The sequence below is a fragment of the Ricinus communis genome, chromosome 4 (assembly GCF_019578655.1).
Source record: "Ricinus communis isolate WT05 ecotype wild-type chromosome 4, ASM1957865v1, whole genome shotgun sequence".
Taxonomy (NCBI): Eukaryota; Viridiplantae; Streptophyta; class Magnoliopsida; order Malpighiales; family Euphorbiaceae; genus Ricinus; species Ricinus communis.
In genome coordinates this window covers 29,820,620-29,838,002 of record NC_063259.1, presented here as the reverse complement: position 1 = coordinate 29,838,002, position 17,383 = coordinate 29,820,620, and the positions used below count along the sequence as shown (strand labels likewise).

At 33.1% G+C, this 17,383-nt stretch overlaps 2 protein-coding genes across 4 annotated transcripts; both read right to left on the bottom strand.

The window, feature by feature from the left end:
• Nucleotides 1-1,907: 1,907 nt before the first annotated feature.
• LOC8258297 (protein DETOXIFICATION 49) lies at nucleotides 1,908-4,005 on the bottom strand. Its single transcript, XM_002510795.4, has one exon. The coding sequence runs from the start codon at nucleotides 3,838-3,840 to the stop codon at nucleotides 2,179-2,181; it is 1,662 nt and encodes a 553-aa protein (XP_002510841.1). The 5' UTR covers nucleotides 3,841-4,005; the 3' UTR covers nucleotides 1,908-2,178.
• A 9,158-nt stretch (nucleotides 4,006-13,163) lies between these two features.
• LOC8258298 (serine/arginine-rich splicing factor RS40) lies at nucleotides 13,164-16,749 on the bottom strand. Of its 3 annotated transcripts, XM_002510796.3 has the most exons (7): nucleotides 16,593-16,678; nucleotides 15,975-16,091; nucleotides 15,020-15,354; nucleotides 14,696-14,808; nucleotides 14,344-14,579; nucleotides 13,509-14,147; nucleotides 13,164-13,427 (listed from the first exon to the last, which is right to left on the bottom strand). In XM_002510796.3, exons 4-7 carry the CDS (start codon nucleotides 14,789-14,791, stop codon nucleotides 13,403-13,405), a joined length of 996 nt encoding a protein of 331 aa, XP_002510842.1. In that variant the 5' UTR covers nucleotides 14,792-14,808; nucleotides 15,020-15,354; nucleotides 15,975-16,091; nucleotides 16,593-16,678; the 3' UTR covers nucleotides 13,164-13,402. The 3 variants fall into 3 exon arrangements, with proteins under 3 accessions (XP_002510842.1, XP_015580850.1, XP_015580852.1); XM_015725364.2 differs by lacking the exon at nucleotides 15,020-15,354 and having other exon boundaries at nucleotides 16,593-16,749; XM_015725366.3 differs by lacking the exons at nucleotides 15,975-16,091; nucleotides 16,593-16,678 and having other exon boundaries at nucleotides 15,020-15,958.
• Between the last annotated feature and the right edge of the window lie 634 nt (nucleotides 16,750-17,383).

The window sequence follows — 17,383 nt, the reverse complement described above, 5'->3', positions numbered from 1 at the left end:
TGATAGTTGATAAAAGTTTCGCATTCGATGGAGGCATTAAATAAGTTCATCCATGAACATATAGTATTAGTAATGCATTTGTCATATTAAAAATAGGGTTCATCGGCATAATCAATTGCATAATAATAAACATGAAATGCAAAGTCAACGACCCAAATGCAAGGGCTCAGCTATTGCAATTAGCATGTGGAGGCCCTACAGCTTATTTGACCGAGCAAGTCGTTAATTAATATTTTTGTCCTACTAAATTATTTTAAAAACTATCGACTCAGCACCTCTTCAAACAACTAGTGCTTTTTAAAAATTAAAAAAAAAAAAAAAAGATTTGCATATAACAGTGCTTCCACTCCAGTCCATGTCGGACAATTCATTCGTAATTAATTGTACACTATTATTATATACTAATTCGTACATGTTTATTGGACATTAAATAATATGTAAATTAATCACTATTGAAATATAAATTAGTTAGATCATACATATCTCTATGTAGTATTTATTAGAGTCTAAAATATTCTAACCATCCTTCCAAATAAAATGAAATAATTTATTTTTAGTTTATATGCAGTTTTCTAGTTTATTCTATTAGTTATTATTATTATTTTTAAAAAAATGTTCCTAAAACTTTTTATAAAATATAAAATGGGATTATATAATTACGTATAATAATATTTGGACAGAGAAACAGAAAGGAAAATAATCAAATAGAAAAAGGCAGGTCTGCCAATATTGAGTCCATGGAATTTATAGCATGAAAATAGAATTCTAAGGTTGTCATTACCTATTTTTGGGATGTGTAATTAGGGAGGAGACTAGAGTTGTAAAAGACACAGAAGCAGAAAACGCAGAACCTGACTGCCTTGTCGTCACTGGGTGCATATACTAGAACAGCTAGAGGTGCCGTGTATGAGAAACGTCTAATAAATCTAGATTTAAGGTTACACTAAGTGAGGAATTAAGATGAAGATTATTAAGGTATAAAGGAATAAACCTCGTGGAAACTGTAAACTTAATCAATTTAATTAACTGTAAATCCCCATATTCCAAGGTTATAGATCTTATGCCAGACCATGAAGCAACAGAGGTGGAGTATCTTTTTTGGAGTGTTGAGCAGGACTCCTTGACTTTGCAATTTTCCATATTTTATTATTACTAGTATATAAAAGATTCCCACTTCAGGTTCTGCCTAGCTGGCATTACAAATTATGATTTAGTATAATCATGGGATGGGATACGACCATTAGACTGCAAATCCAAGTTTTGTATTTACTCTTCATTTTTATTTCAAATGGAAATGAAACTAGGTCCTACTAAGGCAGCCGGCCGCCCTTAACGGTGCTAGAGCTTGAATAACCGACAAAATCAGCTCTGATTTGTAGCCTAATTGAAATTCATTTGGTCACAAGTATTCTGAATTGTTTTTAGATTTTATCTCTTCTTACTTCTCACTTAGTTTAGGATTGTAGCTTCAAGACAAATTTCATCTTTCTCACGTTAAAATATTGCGTTTTGACATCCATATCATCTAAGCAATTGCATTTGTCTTTAAGTGGTGCAATATTTACCATTGTAATTTCACTTTTCCAGGATCAGTCACTTTTAGGTTCCTTTCTGATATACTGTTAATATAAGATATATTTCAAGTTTGGTTTTTTGATAATTAATGCGCAAGTCCCACTAGTGCCCTAGTGTGCGTGCATGGAGAAGGTTTGAGTACCCTGTTTTAGTAGAGACTTCAAAAGAAATAAAAACTCAAAAACGGTGGATTTTACATGATTGGTTGAAAATTTTTAAGTTCAATAATGTGTATAGATTCATGATTGGTTGCACTACTTTTGTATAATTATCATCTTCCTCTTGGAATGTTTTTATTTGAAGCTTGTGATTGAGTTTGAATTTAAAGAAAATGAGCGGAATTAGTGAGAGTGATTGTACATATAATTTCTAATAATAGACAGAGTACAATAAATAAAACTGTGGGTTATTGTTTCAGCTGCTTCCCCTGATATTTAACTACTTCCAAAGAAACACTTGTTTTCTTTTTGTCCTTTTGGTTTTCGATAACAAAATTGAATTCCATTGGAAGTACTCCTAGCTGCTTTCTTTTTCCCTTGCTCTCTCTATACATGTTGGGACAAAATTAAGAGCCCAAAAAAGAAAGAAACTAAAAAGAATTAATCAGACTGGTGATTTATTATCAGGATCATCTGTATCGCAAAACTTATAAAAAGAATCCTCCTTGATTTCATCTTTAGGTGGCTTATTTTCTCCATCAACGTCATCAATAATACCAACACTGCCAGTCAGCTCTTTAGCTCTCTGAGCTTGAAAATCCCAGTCTGTGCAGCCCAAAACCACCAACATGGTCACAACACAGGAGCCTTGAGCAGCCACGAGTCCTAACCACAGCCCTTCAAAATCAAAACCTGCAAAGAATGCTAACCATATTGCTACTGGTGTGCCCACAAGGTAAAAACAACCCAAGTTGATATTTGCCCCTACTTTCGGCCTAGCTGTCCCTCTCAGTACACCACAACCTGTTGTTTGTGGGCAGTTCCCTAATTCACACAATCCTATTATTGGCAAAACAAGTGATGTTAAGGCAATAATTTCTTTATCTTGAGTGAACATAGTAGCCCATATTTTCCTCACGGTAACTGTAAAACTTAACGCTGAGAAGCCCAGGATAAAGCTGAAAGCAAGGCCTACAATGGCTGCTAGTTTTGCTTTCTTGGGCTGATTAGCACCCAGTTCATTACCTACCCTTGTTGATACACTGAAGCCTAAAGAAGAAGGGAATATGTAGATAAGTGAGGTGGTTTGTATCAAAATGCCCATGGCAGCAACAGTTGCTCTCGGGTTCAATAACAGCCCACAAAGCAAAGTCATGATTTCATACCACCACCATTCAAGACAAACTGAGATGCAGCTTGGAATTGCTAAATTCAAGAGAGCTTTCCATTCTTTGAAGCACTCCATTGAAAGACCACCCCATGTCCTTTTATGAACACCGGAAATAAGTATGTAGATGATCAAAGATGCTACGAGGTTGAAGTTAGTCCATACCCCACTTAAAGCAACACCTTTAATTCCTAAGTTAAGGTGTGTTACGAGAAAGTAGTTTATGGGTACATGTAGAAGAATTGAGAGAGTAGCACAGAACGTCAAAGGTAAGTTTATGGATTGAGTTCTTAGATAGATTCTCAATGGGTGTAAAAAGGATTGAGCTAAAAGATCAGGAAGAGAATAAAGAAGAAATGACTGTGCTTCCGTGGCTATATCCAAATCTTGGCCACAGAAAAGCAGAATTCTTTTCATGTTTAGCCAAAGAAAAGTTATGGGCAATGAAGTTAATATGAGCAAGAGTATAGTTCTCTGCAAAGAAAGGCCAAGAAGGCTGTGTTTTTGGGCTCCAAAAGCTTGACCGCAAATGGGTTCCATTCCCATGGCGAGACCGGAGAGGATGGAATAGCCAGTTATATTAGCAAAGCCCATAGCGAGAGAACCACCGGCTAAAGCAAGCTCGCCAAGACGGCCGAGAAAGAGCATAGAGATCATCGAGCGAGAGTAGAGCACGAGACCTGTCAGTATCATAGGAAGGGCTATTTTGGCAATGGAAATACCCTCTCTGATTGCAAGAGAGAGGTGGGTCTTGTTTGGCTCCTGGATTTCTTCTTGTGGCACCAGTTTTTGCTGCTGCTGTTTTTCTGGTGTTGGGCTTTTAGGGGTCAATAGCAGGGTGTGCATGTTGGGCTCTGGGTCATCCTTGATTGAGAGAAGGCAAGGAAAATCTTGACTAGTGCATTTGCAGGGCAGAGTAGAGGAAATTAGCTGGCACATTGTTATTGTGGTTTCTGTTGTGATTAATTGTTTTCTTAAAAATAAATGTGTTGAAAAGACAAAAGAGTGTTATATGTGTGTGTGTGTATATATATATATATATATATAGAGAGAGAGAGAGGGAGAGAGGGAGAGAGAGAGAGAGAGATTGTGTTGTATTGAGGAAGGGGGGGTTTTGAAGGGGGAAGGAGAAGGGGGTTTTATAAGGTTTTGGAGAGACAGCTCGCTTTGAACACTTAACAATTCTCGCATACTTTTTGTAGGGACTTCGTTGTTTGGTAGTGACCGGCCAGCCAAGTAAATAAAGAAGAATAGCCAAATCCACTAACAGTGAACTAAGATTTTCAGATTATATTTTATAAACACACGCATATACAAGTGTCCAATATAATCTTGATTTACTTCCTCCAAATGCATTCTCCCACATAAACCTCAACAATGCTGATTTTTGCATACACATATAACAAGATAAAACTGTCTTATAATAACAGAGTCAAAAAGGATTCTTGAACGTTTTCTGATAAGTTTCATGTAAAACCACTTTTATTATGTACTTGAACAATTTGTTCATGGACAGTTAGTCATGGAGCCATGTTTCTTTTTTTTTTTCCTAAAAAGCCCACTTGGGCCCATCAGTGCTGTATTGACAAGAGGATTTTTGGTTGCATTTAGATCAGTAGAAGAAGAAGATTCAGTAATTTATTGCCATCGCCACCTAAAATATTGTCCTGTTTGTGTCTGGACGAGTGGGCGGCTTAGTTGATCGTGCTACTTAATTTTTTTTAACACCTCTGTTTATGGTCAGTCCAAAGGAGCCGTGTTGGTTATCTCGGATAAATTATTCAGTATAAATCCACTAATTAGACAGTTTATTCAAATAATTAATTATCATATGGTCAATTACTGGAACTCCATGTATAAGCTTGTGACTCGTTTCATGTTACCAGTTGTCGACATGTCCATTGTCCTTAAACATGCTTAAAATAGTCCAGTTTTTTTTTTTTTTTTTGAGTTGAATCGTGGGATTTTCGGATTTAGCATCATGATCAAATTCAAAGTATATGATTGATACCAGAATTCACTTTTATTTTAAAGTATATGACACGTCCATCTTTGAAAATAATTTTCAACATTTAACAACTAAACGGATAATTGATCACTGAATTATTGTGTAGTGAAATTGTAAGATTTTATCTTTCTTTTTTTAAAAATAAAATAAAAAGGTTGTATTACCTAAATTGGAAAAGTCGGGTATTGTCCTCTTGATATTGTATGGTCGACATCCTCATCCATTATGTTCCAACACTTAAGGGAACATTTGATCGAGTTCATCTGTGTTGGTAATTGGTGATGCTGAGGAAGGAATGCAAAGAGAATATGAAAACAGGGTCCATATGACATGGTTGCAGCAATGAACCCATCAACTAATATCTGCCGAGTCCAAATATAACAAAGAAAGTAAAGTCAGCTTTTGTTGATCAAAGTCTTACTTTTACACTACAAATGGACCTACGAGAGTCCGCCTATCAACAATAGACAAAGCCAAGTGGATGGCAGTCATGGTTCCAGTTCCATGCACACCAATTTATTTAGTGGTCTGTTCTACTCCTTTTCTTTTGCCCTAATGGATGTATCTCCAACTCCTTATCACAACTCACACAGCTCAACTGCCGTAGTATCGCCATCATTTGACTCGAAGCTTACGCACAGTTGGTCGTGAAAACGTGTAAGATACTTTGCCAATAAAATCAAAGTTTATGCAAACTATAAGCCTGCTGAGACCCTCCCGCATCTCCACTGATATTCATGTTTCAAATTCAAATTACTTTAAATTTTCTTGAATTTTTGACCGTAAAATATGCTTTTTTGTAATATTTTTCGCCTTGTAATAAACTCAGTTGAACCTGGAATGTCAACTAAATTCTTTCACACGGATTTTAGTCCCACCAATTTTGTATGTATTTAGGTGATGGTTCATTTGTTTTTTCTTCTCTCTCTCTATTTCTTGTTTTTCTTTTTTCTTTTTTTGGCATTGATCAAACCTTTCGGTGGTGGCATCTCTTTTGGATTCATACAGTGGTAATTTGGAAAATACACTATGACTAAGAAAAGGAGAGCTTAAAACCGCAACTAAAATCTGCACAAAGTTGGGAAAAAAAAGAAAAGAAAAAGAAACACAGTTGAAAAGTGCTTAGTTAAGAATTGCCTCATTTGCCGAGAGAGTTGCTTATCCTAAATTCTATGCTTTTGCATCAAGGAATGTGCAAGAAATACAAAATTCAAACATTGAAATGTCTTAAAAAGTATTTGAGATCAGGAGGTTCAAAACTCATTGATATTAAACTGAAAACAAATGAAATTAGACCATTGAAGATCTTGACATACAAAAATCAACTAAAATAATGTAAATTTGAGATGGATATATAAAGATTCATTTGATTTCAAGAATGATAAGATAAATCCAAATCAATGAAAGGTGAAATAGTATACCTGTTTTAGGTTATGAAAATCGATTGTATTCTACGTTGCATGAAGAAAATAGATTTAATAACGTAAACTTTATTAAAAATGAAGGATAGCAATTTTAACATCATGAACTACGCCGATAGCAGATTATCGACCCATAGGAAAAGTTCTTCCATAGATAAGTTTGGGCTTCCATTAAACTGTTTCATGTGAAAATAATGTAAAACAGAATACTTCATCTTTGCTTTCGGTTTTTTATTTTTTCTTTGTTGACCATGCAAACACTCTTTCTTATTTAATATTTTTTGTTACATTGTCTGAAAAAAGGAAAAAGAAAAAGGGAAATTGGCACTTTAAATTTAAAGGTATACCCTTTCAAATTAGATTATCTTTGATATGAAAAAAACATACGTTATTATCTCACTGTATTAATTTTATTTAGACAGTCCACACAAAGAAACTGAATAGCTATTTCGACATTTCTAGTTTCATCATATTTCTTGCTGGATAAATTTTTGTTATTAATACACTTGAGATTAATTTAAATGGTAAAAAATATTTGATCTTAAAACGTAGAGGTTTTGATTTAAATCCTCATATTTGTACCAAGTGAATTTTTATTTTAAGCAATGTCGAAACACTTTTAGTTAAAAAGAAAATTATTTAAACTTAGTATTTATATACACCACAAAAAAAAAGATATATATATTTAAATATTTGTATTTAATGATTGACCCACATTCTATTATTTAAAAGTAATGAATACATGTCAATTATCTGTCGGGTTGGTATACAGATAGGGACGTATACTAGGATTAGCAAAAAAAATTCCAAAATAAAATTACGTTGAAGCAACTAGCAAAGAAAAGGAACGGCAATAATTGTATTCTTTCTATATGTTCTCATTTGGTATTATTAATTCAGACAAACATGAAAGCAATATATAGGGATTAACCAGTTTAATCGCAATCGAAACATCACTACTACTTGGAAAAAGAAAACATTCTACACAGAGGCTTGCAGAAAGTAACAAAGACAACAGCCTGAATTATCAGAGGAAGTATAAGTTAAAAGAGATAGGTACAAAGTCACTTCTCAGTTCTCACTATGTCTTTTTTTGTTTTGCTCTGTCTGTCTATCTGTGGGAGAAAGGACAGCTGTAACTATGATTTTGGTTTTGTTTGGTGACATGAAGACAAAAATGAAACAAGCAAACACTACAGTGATCTTAGTCCTCCTACCTCTTAATTATCCCAAAAGAATTCTATGTGCCAAACAGCATAGCATTACTTAATTGTTCCAATAAGGTTTTAACAAGAGGTATAAGGATCTCATTGTTTAAACCGCTTACAGATTGTTCTGAGACATAGAAGCTGTCATTCTTATCACTTGTCCTAACTCCTAAAAGATGAAGCTTTAAATCTATACAAAGAAACGCTAATTCTATGTCAAACAATATATACAGGAATGTTTTATCTAGAATTCTTTGGTTGCTATCAAAGAATTCTTTTTGGTTTTAAAGAAGAAAACACAAGATCTCAGCTGATACGTGTTGGGAAAAGAAGGATATAGTCTAGAATTCCTTTATGAATTATCGTCTTTTAATTACTTTTAAGACAATGCTTGGATTCTTAATTAATCATCTTGTTTTGTGGTTTACTTTGTCTTCTTGCCCAAAAGACACATTCCCATTTGGCTCTTACCTGCTTCACTACAGACACAGACACTGTACGTGTGATTTCTAAGCATTTTTGGTTACGTAAGTAGCTACGTGCAACACAACTTTGAGAACTTTCACACGTGCATCCAGTAATCTTCCATAAAATTTGACGTGGTTAAAGCATTTCCATACTCTTTTGTATATATTAAATTTTTAATCTAAAATTATATTATAGGATGATATTTTAATATATTATTTATTTTTTAAATATAAAATATATAGTTAATTTGACTATTTATATATGGAGAACCAAATTTTGCTTTCTACCCTCTATTTAATAAATATACTATAAATTTTTATATATTTTTTTTAATTGATATTTATAATTTTTATTTTTTATTATTAACAAATTAAAAATAAAAAAAAATTAAAAGTATTAATTCTTATAAAAATAAAAATAAATAAATAGTCCCTTAAATTTAGATAATTTTTTTGTTATAAAGATTATATTCTTTAATAAATATCATCATTAGAGATGCTCTTACCATAATTGCTCCACCTTTTTCTCATAATTTGGACCCGTCTGCTCTCCTAGAGCACCGGATACTGTTAGGAGTCATTTCCATTTTGTTGTTTGCACACGTTTAGCATAAATATCTTCTACTTTTTATGAATCACGGTTGGCAATCTACCTTTGAAAAACAATAAAAGAAATACAATATTTTAAGTTTTATAATAACTTGTCTAATAATTAATTAATTAATTTAAAACTCATAATGGATCTAGTAAATTTTTTAAATAATAAATAATCAAAAAATATTGTATTTGAATAATATTTGATCAGTTTTTATCATCTTTATATATCATAAATAATAAAAATTTAGTTTTAAATAATAAATTTTAGAAAAGAAAGCTTAATTACTTCATATACAAGGATTAGTAACTAGTACTTGTTTATGACTAACATGTCAAAGACATTTCATGATGGAGGTTTGATTCTATTCCTTTTTTGCCGTAAGTTCTTTCAACTAAAAAGAAATAGTCAATGTATACATGATGAGCATAGAATCTTTAGCTTTTTAATTAGTATTGATTTAGAAATAAAAGTCAAAAAATGTGTTTTATTTTGAGAGAATAATCTGCAGTACTCACATGGTATTAGGACTGTCGAATGTTTAACAATAAGAAGAAAAAAAGAAAAAGAATCACTGAAAGATTGTGTACGAAGTGGATTAATGGAAGGCAAAAAGAGTGCCAAAATGATTTTTCTTTTTTCTTTTTAAATTGTGAAATTTAATTTCAAACCATAAGGAAGAACAGCAGCACCATTTATAGGATTACATAGTATCTTACCCAGTAAAATAAAGATGGATTCTCCAATAAGTTGACATCAAGAAAAGGACATCGGATGCCAGATTTTTAACGTGGCATATTATTTTTATTATTTCGGTAAAATAAAACCAAAATTCACATTGCTATTTCCATGAGAAGATATCGAAACGTGTCTGAAGATGAAAGATGACGTAAACATAGGAAAATAAGGACCACCGTGGACTACACCTTTTTTAAGAATTGAGGTACATCTTTAAACGTACCACGACCAAAAATTAATAATAACGATAATGTCTCTCTGCACCAATATCAAAAGGGTAAAAGGTCATTTCACCCTCAAACTTATATGGATAGATCAAATTAGTCAATTTTTCTAATTTAATTCCGCTTCTCAGGCTAATGTAATTCAGGGGCTGAATCGATATTTCACATTATTTCTATCCTTTTCTGCTCGCGATCACTATCCTCCACCGCCACGGGAAGCTAGAACCACTTTCTCCATTCTCTTTTTCCTTAAATCAATCTTTATACAAACGAGGAAAAATTTTCAATTCTGTTCTTTTACCGAAAATCAAAAGTGAAAAAAGTAAAAATTCAATATTTCTCATGATAATGAAAAGTGTTTCAGAAAATGAATTATAATTAAAAAGGATATCCAATTTACTAAATTGAATATAAGAAATTAAGAAATATTAAAAAAAAACACTGTGAAGATGCATAGGGAGTTTGAGACAATTGTCAATTTGCCTCTTGAAATATTAAATGGTTAAATACATCAAATTTAAATATTTTTATAAATAATTTTTAAATTTATGCCTAAGAATCAAATACATCCAATTTAATTTTTCATCAAATAACTTCATAAATTTATGTCCAACTCAAATACACCAATTTCTTTTTTTTAAAGTAACATAACATTAGATTTTTAGATTTTAATTGAATTATAAGATTTAAAAATAATATTTATTTTATCAATTTACTGATATAATACACAGTGACGCATTATATAAGAGATATTTAGTAAAATTTTAAAATTAAATTTAATTGATTCAAAAATAATAAATTATAAGCCTAGTTGAGATTTAACTTATTTAATATTTAATATTTTTTATTTATTATATTCAAAATTTAAAATTTTTTAGATACGCTTTTGTATATTACATCACAAGATTTTATATCAATAAATTAATAAAATAATATTATTTCTAATTTTATAATATAATATAAATTTAAATTTTTGAAAAAATTAAAGTTAAAATTATTTTATCCTTAAATATAAATCTAGAAAATTATTTACCAAAAAAATTCAGATTCAACGTTGATTCTTAAACTTAAATTCAACAACTATTTATTAAAAAATTAAATGTAATATTTTTAATTTTTAGATATAAGTTAGGGGTAATGTGATCCTTTCTCGAGAGAAAGAGCGGCAGATGTATATTTCCACGAAAAGCAATAGCGCACACGGGGCTTGATGATTGAGATAACGACATGTGTCAAACAGTACCATCCTACGGTCATTTTAATCAAAAGTTCTTTTGGGTCCATTTTATCATTTTCCTTTTCTGTGATCTGTACATCTGGAGTGTAATTACCATCTTAAAATTGCCTAGGCGCTGTCAGTGGCACGTGGAATCCACGCTTTCGCCTAGATTAACTTTTGCAATTCGAAGAATAAAAATAAAAATAGCCTGTGAAAGCTCTTGCACTTACCTTGGCATTCGTGAATGATTGGAAGGAAATCTAAAAAAAGAAACAAAAATGTTACCAACTTGGACCACTCATTTCTTCTTCATTCGAACACTGCTTTTCAATTAAATGATATAGAATTATATATTTCTAGTTTAATTGATATTATTATTCGACTACGAGTTTCTCTCTAATGGTAGTCTTCATAAGTAACATGTTTTTTTAATTTTATTTTTCTCCTTTCTTTTCTTTTTATCCCTAGACAAAACAAATAAATACAAGAGGCTTTCAACTGCTAAGAACCTTTCCAAGACTCACAAGGCCTTCACTTTGAGAAATGCACAACCCATGGCTAACCCAATCTTGGACTGAACCGGCCCATATTAATCAAGTTTATGGCAAACATTTCTGCACGGTATCAACACTCTTCATTCTGTCCAAATCTTTTCTACTAAAAAACCATAAAACATTCCCAAGATTCAGTATACATGTTCAACCATAACCAAATGTTGTTTCAGGTCTCTCTCGCTATCGAGGTTAGATCCCCTTCTGGTAAGTTTCTTTACTATTTGTAAAACTGTGCAACAAAAGCAGCTCAATCCCAATACTTTAGACCTGGAAATGAGTGAGCAGAAGTAATAGGACTGAGAGTCAATTTAGCCACTAAACTTTGCGGACGGGCCTGAATAAGTTGTTTTGATCTTTTATAATTGCTTAAGCTTATAATTTAGCATCTTCGGTTCAATCAGTTTTTTCCTGCTAAAGAAAAAAAGAGAATGAGTTATACTTCTTATTTAAAGTGTGTACTAAAAAAGCTTTTAAGAAATATAGTTTAAATTAAATTTAAAAATCAACTATTATTCTTATAATAAATTAATAAATAATATATTATTAGCAATAATTAATATCAACTATAAACTATCTGCCATTAACAACGCCACCTACGCCAGGGCCACCATCAACTATATCGCTTGCCCCGCCTTCAACAACCGCCTCCTGCAGCAGTTACATTTAATTATATTTCAAAAAAGGGTACTTGCTTTTAATATTAATTTATTACAATCAAATTCTTATTTTTACAACTTTAGCCAAGGCTTATATAAGCGAATTTATAGAAGGACGTTATTGACTAGTTTTCAAAATAGTCTTTTTTCTTTTTTTAACTTTTAGCGTAAGACAATCTATGTCTTACACTTAGTGAACATAAATATACACATATAAATTGACAAAAATAAAAAGATCTATACAATCTAAAGAAATAGTAAAAAACTAAAGGTAAAAGAGATTACAACCACCCCTTGCAACAACAACGACCACCCCCCTAATAATAATAGCAATAAGCATCAACAACAACCATATCAGTGACTGAAATAACAGGCAACAACGACATAGACAACATCCGCCACAACCGTCAATAATTTCTTTCTATTTTTCTATGTTTTCTACTCTCTCAAAATTTAGTTCCACTCAACAATTACCAATCAAATCCAATCTTTTAAAAATTAGAAACTTAAACACCTAACTTATCTCTTTTTATTTTTAATTTATGAAAACAAAACAAAAATAAAACTTTGAAAAAAAGAAAATAAAAAAAAAATATTTGATAAAATAATTCCATAGATCAAGCGACGACCCATTGAATATCATTGTTGATGTAACGCTGGAGAGTAGACAGAAACAGCATTTTGATGATAATGTCGGTGCAACGCCGGAGAGTAGACGAAATAGCACTTTGATCAGAGCGGTTTGAGGGCAATGAAGGATTCGTTGGTGGTGGTACTGTCTTTCTTCAATTTCCTGGTGGTTTATCCAATTTCATTGTTGATAGTAATGGATTCTCTGTTTTCTATGGTTAATTTGAGAGAAAAAGGGAAACAGAGGACGAAAAGAGAGAGCCAGTGATGTAAGAAAGTGAGAGAATAATTATATTCTTATATTTTCTCTTAAGTATTTTTATTAATTAATAAGGATGTGTTCCTTAATTGGACCTGCATTGCATACAGAGTGACCCTTGATCCAAAGTAATATTTCGAGCCCTTCTTTTCCAATAAATAGCCCCGCACTAGAAATTATCAAGAGGATATAATATCACAGGCGGCTCCCACTCCATCCATCCTAAGAGAAAACGATGACCACAGGCATACAAAGTGGCAAAATATCGGCACAAATCATGCAATGGGGCAGAAGTCGCATGTTTTATATAAAGGCTTCTAGTTCAAAAAGCAGTAAAGAAACCCATAAATTTTTTCCACAGAATAGAAGCAGAAAACTACAAATTCCTACTTTCTACATTACAAAATGAAGATCATAACTTGTCCTTAACTTCATAAGTGTCAGTCATGGAAATAGCAACTAAAGGAACACTGCCAACTGAGCCCAGCTCCCAGGACCATCACTTCTTTCTAAAGCACCGGATCATTCATCTGCTGGGGGTGAACGACTGCATTTTAAAAGAAATCCATTAGCTAATTGCAAGAATCTATATTTCAAGCAAAAACTAGAAAAGGAAAATGTATACAACCTCTGAAATCTCTCATGCATGGGGCTTTCAATTCCACCTTCATTGGGGCTATCCCTTTCTTCATGCATGGAATTTGGAGAGGTTCGACGACCATTTTCAGGACTGTTCACATCCTTCTCGTATGGACTTCGACTGGAACCACGACCATTGTCAGGATTAGTCCTTTCTCTTCCATATGGACTACGGCTGCGATCACGACCATTATCCGGGCTGGCTTTTTCCCTTTGGTAAGGACTGGCACTGTGTCCACGGCCATTGTCTGGACTAGCTCTTTCTCTATGGTAAGGACTACGGCTGGAACCACGACCATGATCACTTCCAGGCCTCTCTCTCCTGTAAGGACTGCGGCTTGAAGCCCGTCCATAGTCAGGGCTAGCCCTGTCCCTCTTATAAGGACTTGGGCTGCGACGGCGACCATAATCTGGGCTAGCCCTTTCTCTACGGTAAGGACCAGGGCTAGGGCCGCGGCCATAATCGGGGCTTCCCCTTTCTCTTCGGTAAGGACTTGAAGACCTCTTCCTATCATGGCTTCGCCTGTCGGGTGACCTGTCACGACCTCTATCAGGGCTGTACCCGTTCCTCCTCTCATCATCATCCCGAACTGCATACTCCACTGAAATAACTCGATCCATTAACTTGCTGCACATCAAAAAAGGAAAAAGGAAAACACAGCATAATTTATTACACATGCTTATTTGAATTTAAATCAGACAGATCAACCACAAAGGCAAAATTAAACAAATACAACATAATTCACACCTTCCGTAAATGAGGAAGAAAACCATTGTAGGAAAGAAACAAGGAGGGAGGAATATTCCGGGATAGGAAAATTAACCTCATATTTGTAGCTTCCAATGCCTTGGTTGCATCGTCCTGTGATTCATACTGAACAAATGCAAAGTTTCTCCTAATCCTAACGCTCACTATCCTGCCATAGGGCTCAAAGTGCCTCTCCAAGTCCTTTGTCCTCGTATGATGAGGATCAAAGTTGATGACAAACAATGTCTTGGATGGTCTGGTATTAGTTGAAGATCTTCTAGAGTTACCAGGCCTTCTGATGCCTCGTTCTTGCTACAAGACAAAAATAAAAAATCTATAATGTGAGATGTGTTTACCTCAAAGAAACATGAGATATCTTTTTTAAAATTAGAAACATGGGATTTGACATGCATGAAAATATGTATTACCTTAGTCCATTCAACCCTAAGCCTGCGACCCTTGCGGCCAAATTCTATCCGATCAAGGCCTCGAATTGCATCCTCAGCATCCCTCTCATCTTCCATATAGATAAAAGCAAATCCTAAATACAACAAAAACAGACATGAATAAAATTTGTTATTATCATGCAGGTTAAAAAGAAAGAGAATTCTCCTGTCAAAGGATTCTTTGATACAAGACGTCATCATCTCACTCAGCGGCATACAAACCAACTAAAATCTAGCCATTGAATAAAATTTTGGCAACCTTCGTGAAATCTATAAACTAAGTGACCAGTAAAAGTAGCAACAGACCTTGTGTGATGAACTAAGTGATGTCAAGGAACTAGAATCCAAAAGTGCATGTCACATGGTAGGTAATTGAAAATAGAGAGCCTTCTCCATCTATTCTGCTGCCTCTGCTGCGAGGTCAATGTTTCTATCTGGAAACATGTCTGAAATTGAAGGCTGGGCAAAATTCGTGTGGAATGAAAGGCAATAATGTCTCAGGAAAATTGGTAAGGTTCTGCCATTGCGGATCAGAGTGACTCTTCTTGAAATCAAGAAGAGGAAGCTCGTCACAGGCAGGAAAGAGAATTCTGATGAGCCCATCCATTAGCCAGGAAGAGAAAGGATTTCCCAAGACAATCCTGCGTCAAAGAAAATGTTGAGTATGGGGGTTTATGCTTCAAAAAACACACTTTCTTTTTTCTTTAACAAATCCTTAACCCCCACTAGAACTCAACAAGGGAAGATTGCTGTCTCTGAGTTGCATATTCTGAGAGTAGTCTACTGCTGAACTACCATCACGAGCAGAAGCTGCCACATTGAAGCATGGAAATCTGATCTCCGCGACTTGCTTGGATGCTGGACTTGTAGGCTCATTTCGAGTTTGTTTATCCATTACTTTACAATATTTTTTTAATATTAAGCAAGCAATACAAATTATTTTTACAATAGATTATTTTATGGTAGATCTTTCTTGCCTCTGAACACACAATTTTATTATGGTAATGAGAGAAAACCTTTAACAGAGTCAGCAAGCCGCAAAAGGTCTTACCCTCTCTTTTCAAATCGAACGATGCAGTAAGGCTGTTTAACATCTGACCTCAGAACACAGAATTGTAGCTACAGTCCGTTTATAATACTATCAACCACAACAGGTCTTACCCTCTCTTTTGAAATCGAACAAGCTAGTGCTACGACGATATCAGCGAAAGAAATAAATGAGAGAGAATACTTAAATAAAAAATAAAGAGAAGAAACTAACCAGACTTCATATCTACTCTCTCAACTCTCCCGTAACGTCTGAAAAGGCGTTCCAACTCGGACTGTCGAGCATCGTACTCAAAGTTTCCACAGAAAATGGGTCTCATGCTGCCTAGAACTGTTCCATGTAAATCAAGTAATCAGTGAGACATCTCCAAATCAAGTTCCACAGTTGGTTTTAAACCAGTTACACATCAGAATCAGCCAACTAATTCCTACATGTTATTTCAATTTTTTACAGATTTGCACCCATTTCCTCGTTAAATCTCTATATTTTAATCTTTCTTCTTCACTTATTCGCCATTCATTCATGAGAATTTCTGTGTAATTGGAACAACAACAAATTCCCCCAAATATATCCGTTCCAATACAATTATTAATCAAGAAAATAAAATTAAAGGAAGATATAAAACCCTGATAACAGATCTAGCCTAATAGCAACCAGATCTATTACATGCAACTAAAATTAATCACAGATCGTATAAAAATCTCGGTTAAGTTACCGTCAACCATGCTTAAAACAAAAAAAAAAAAAAAGCAGAATCGAAGATAAATAAGCGAGCGATAAAAATCAAAAGCTCTTGGAAATTTTCCCTTTCTTTTTGATGCGTAAGTTTACCTTGATGTAAAACGGCGATTTGAGAACTGCGTACCGCACACTTCCAAACCCTAACTCCCCAGGGTCAAACTTTCGAAATCAGATATTTTTCTTGTACAAGGCACATATAATATAAAGCAAAGGCTAAGCTTGCTTGTCTAATAAATATAAATAAGATAACACGACATTTTTTTGTTTTACTGAAACGCCCTTTAAGGTTTCTTTAATTTCACATGTTACCCTGCTTTTGGTAGTGAATTTAATTATATTTTGAGCACGACAAATAAGAGAGTCACCGTCGCCAATAGTTTGATATCAAAAATACCGGTATTATAAATATTTTAAATTATTAAATTTATTAATTTTAATCACAATCGTTAGATAAAAATTTATAAATAGAATAATAAATTATTCTTTTATTAATTACGTGAAATTTGTGTGAAAATTTAATAATATTTATATTTCATTTCATAATTATATAAGTTTTCTAAGAATATATTAATTCTACCTTTTATTAAAAATTTATAACACTTATATCACATGGTAATAAATAATGAGCCACTCAGGATAATTATCGGAAAATAGCTGATAATTTTTTAATTTTTAATAACTATAATTTACACAATAAATAAATATTGTTAATGACACTCTAACTTAAATTTTTTATGCTAATTCTTATTTTCAAAAGAATAGAATAATGTACTTCCTATTTTAGTTTATAATAACTTTGTTTAAATTTCTTTATAAAAAGTAATCAATTAAATTATTTCTTATATTATTAAAATTCCATTTTATGTTTTTCCAATATTGAA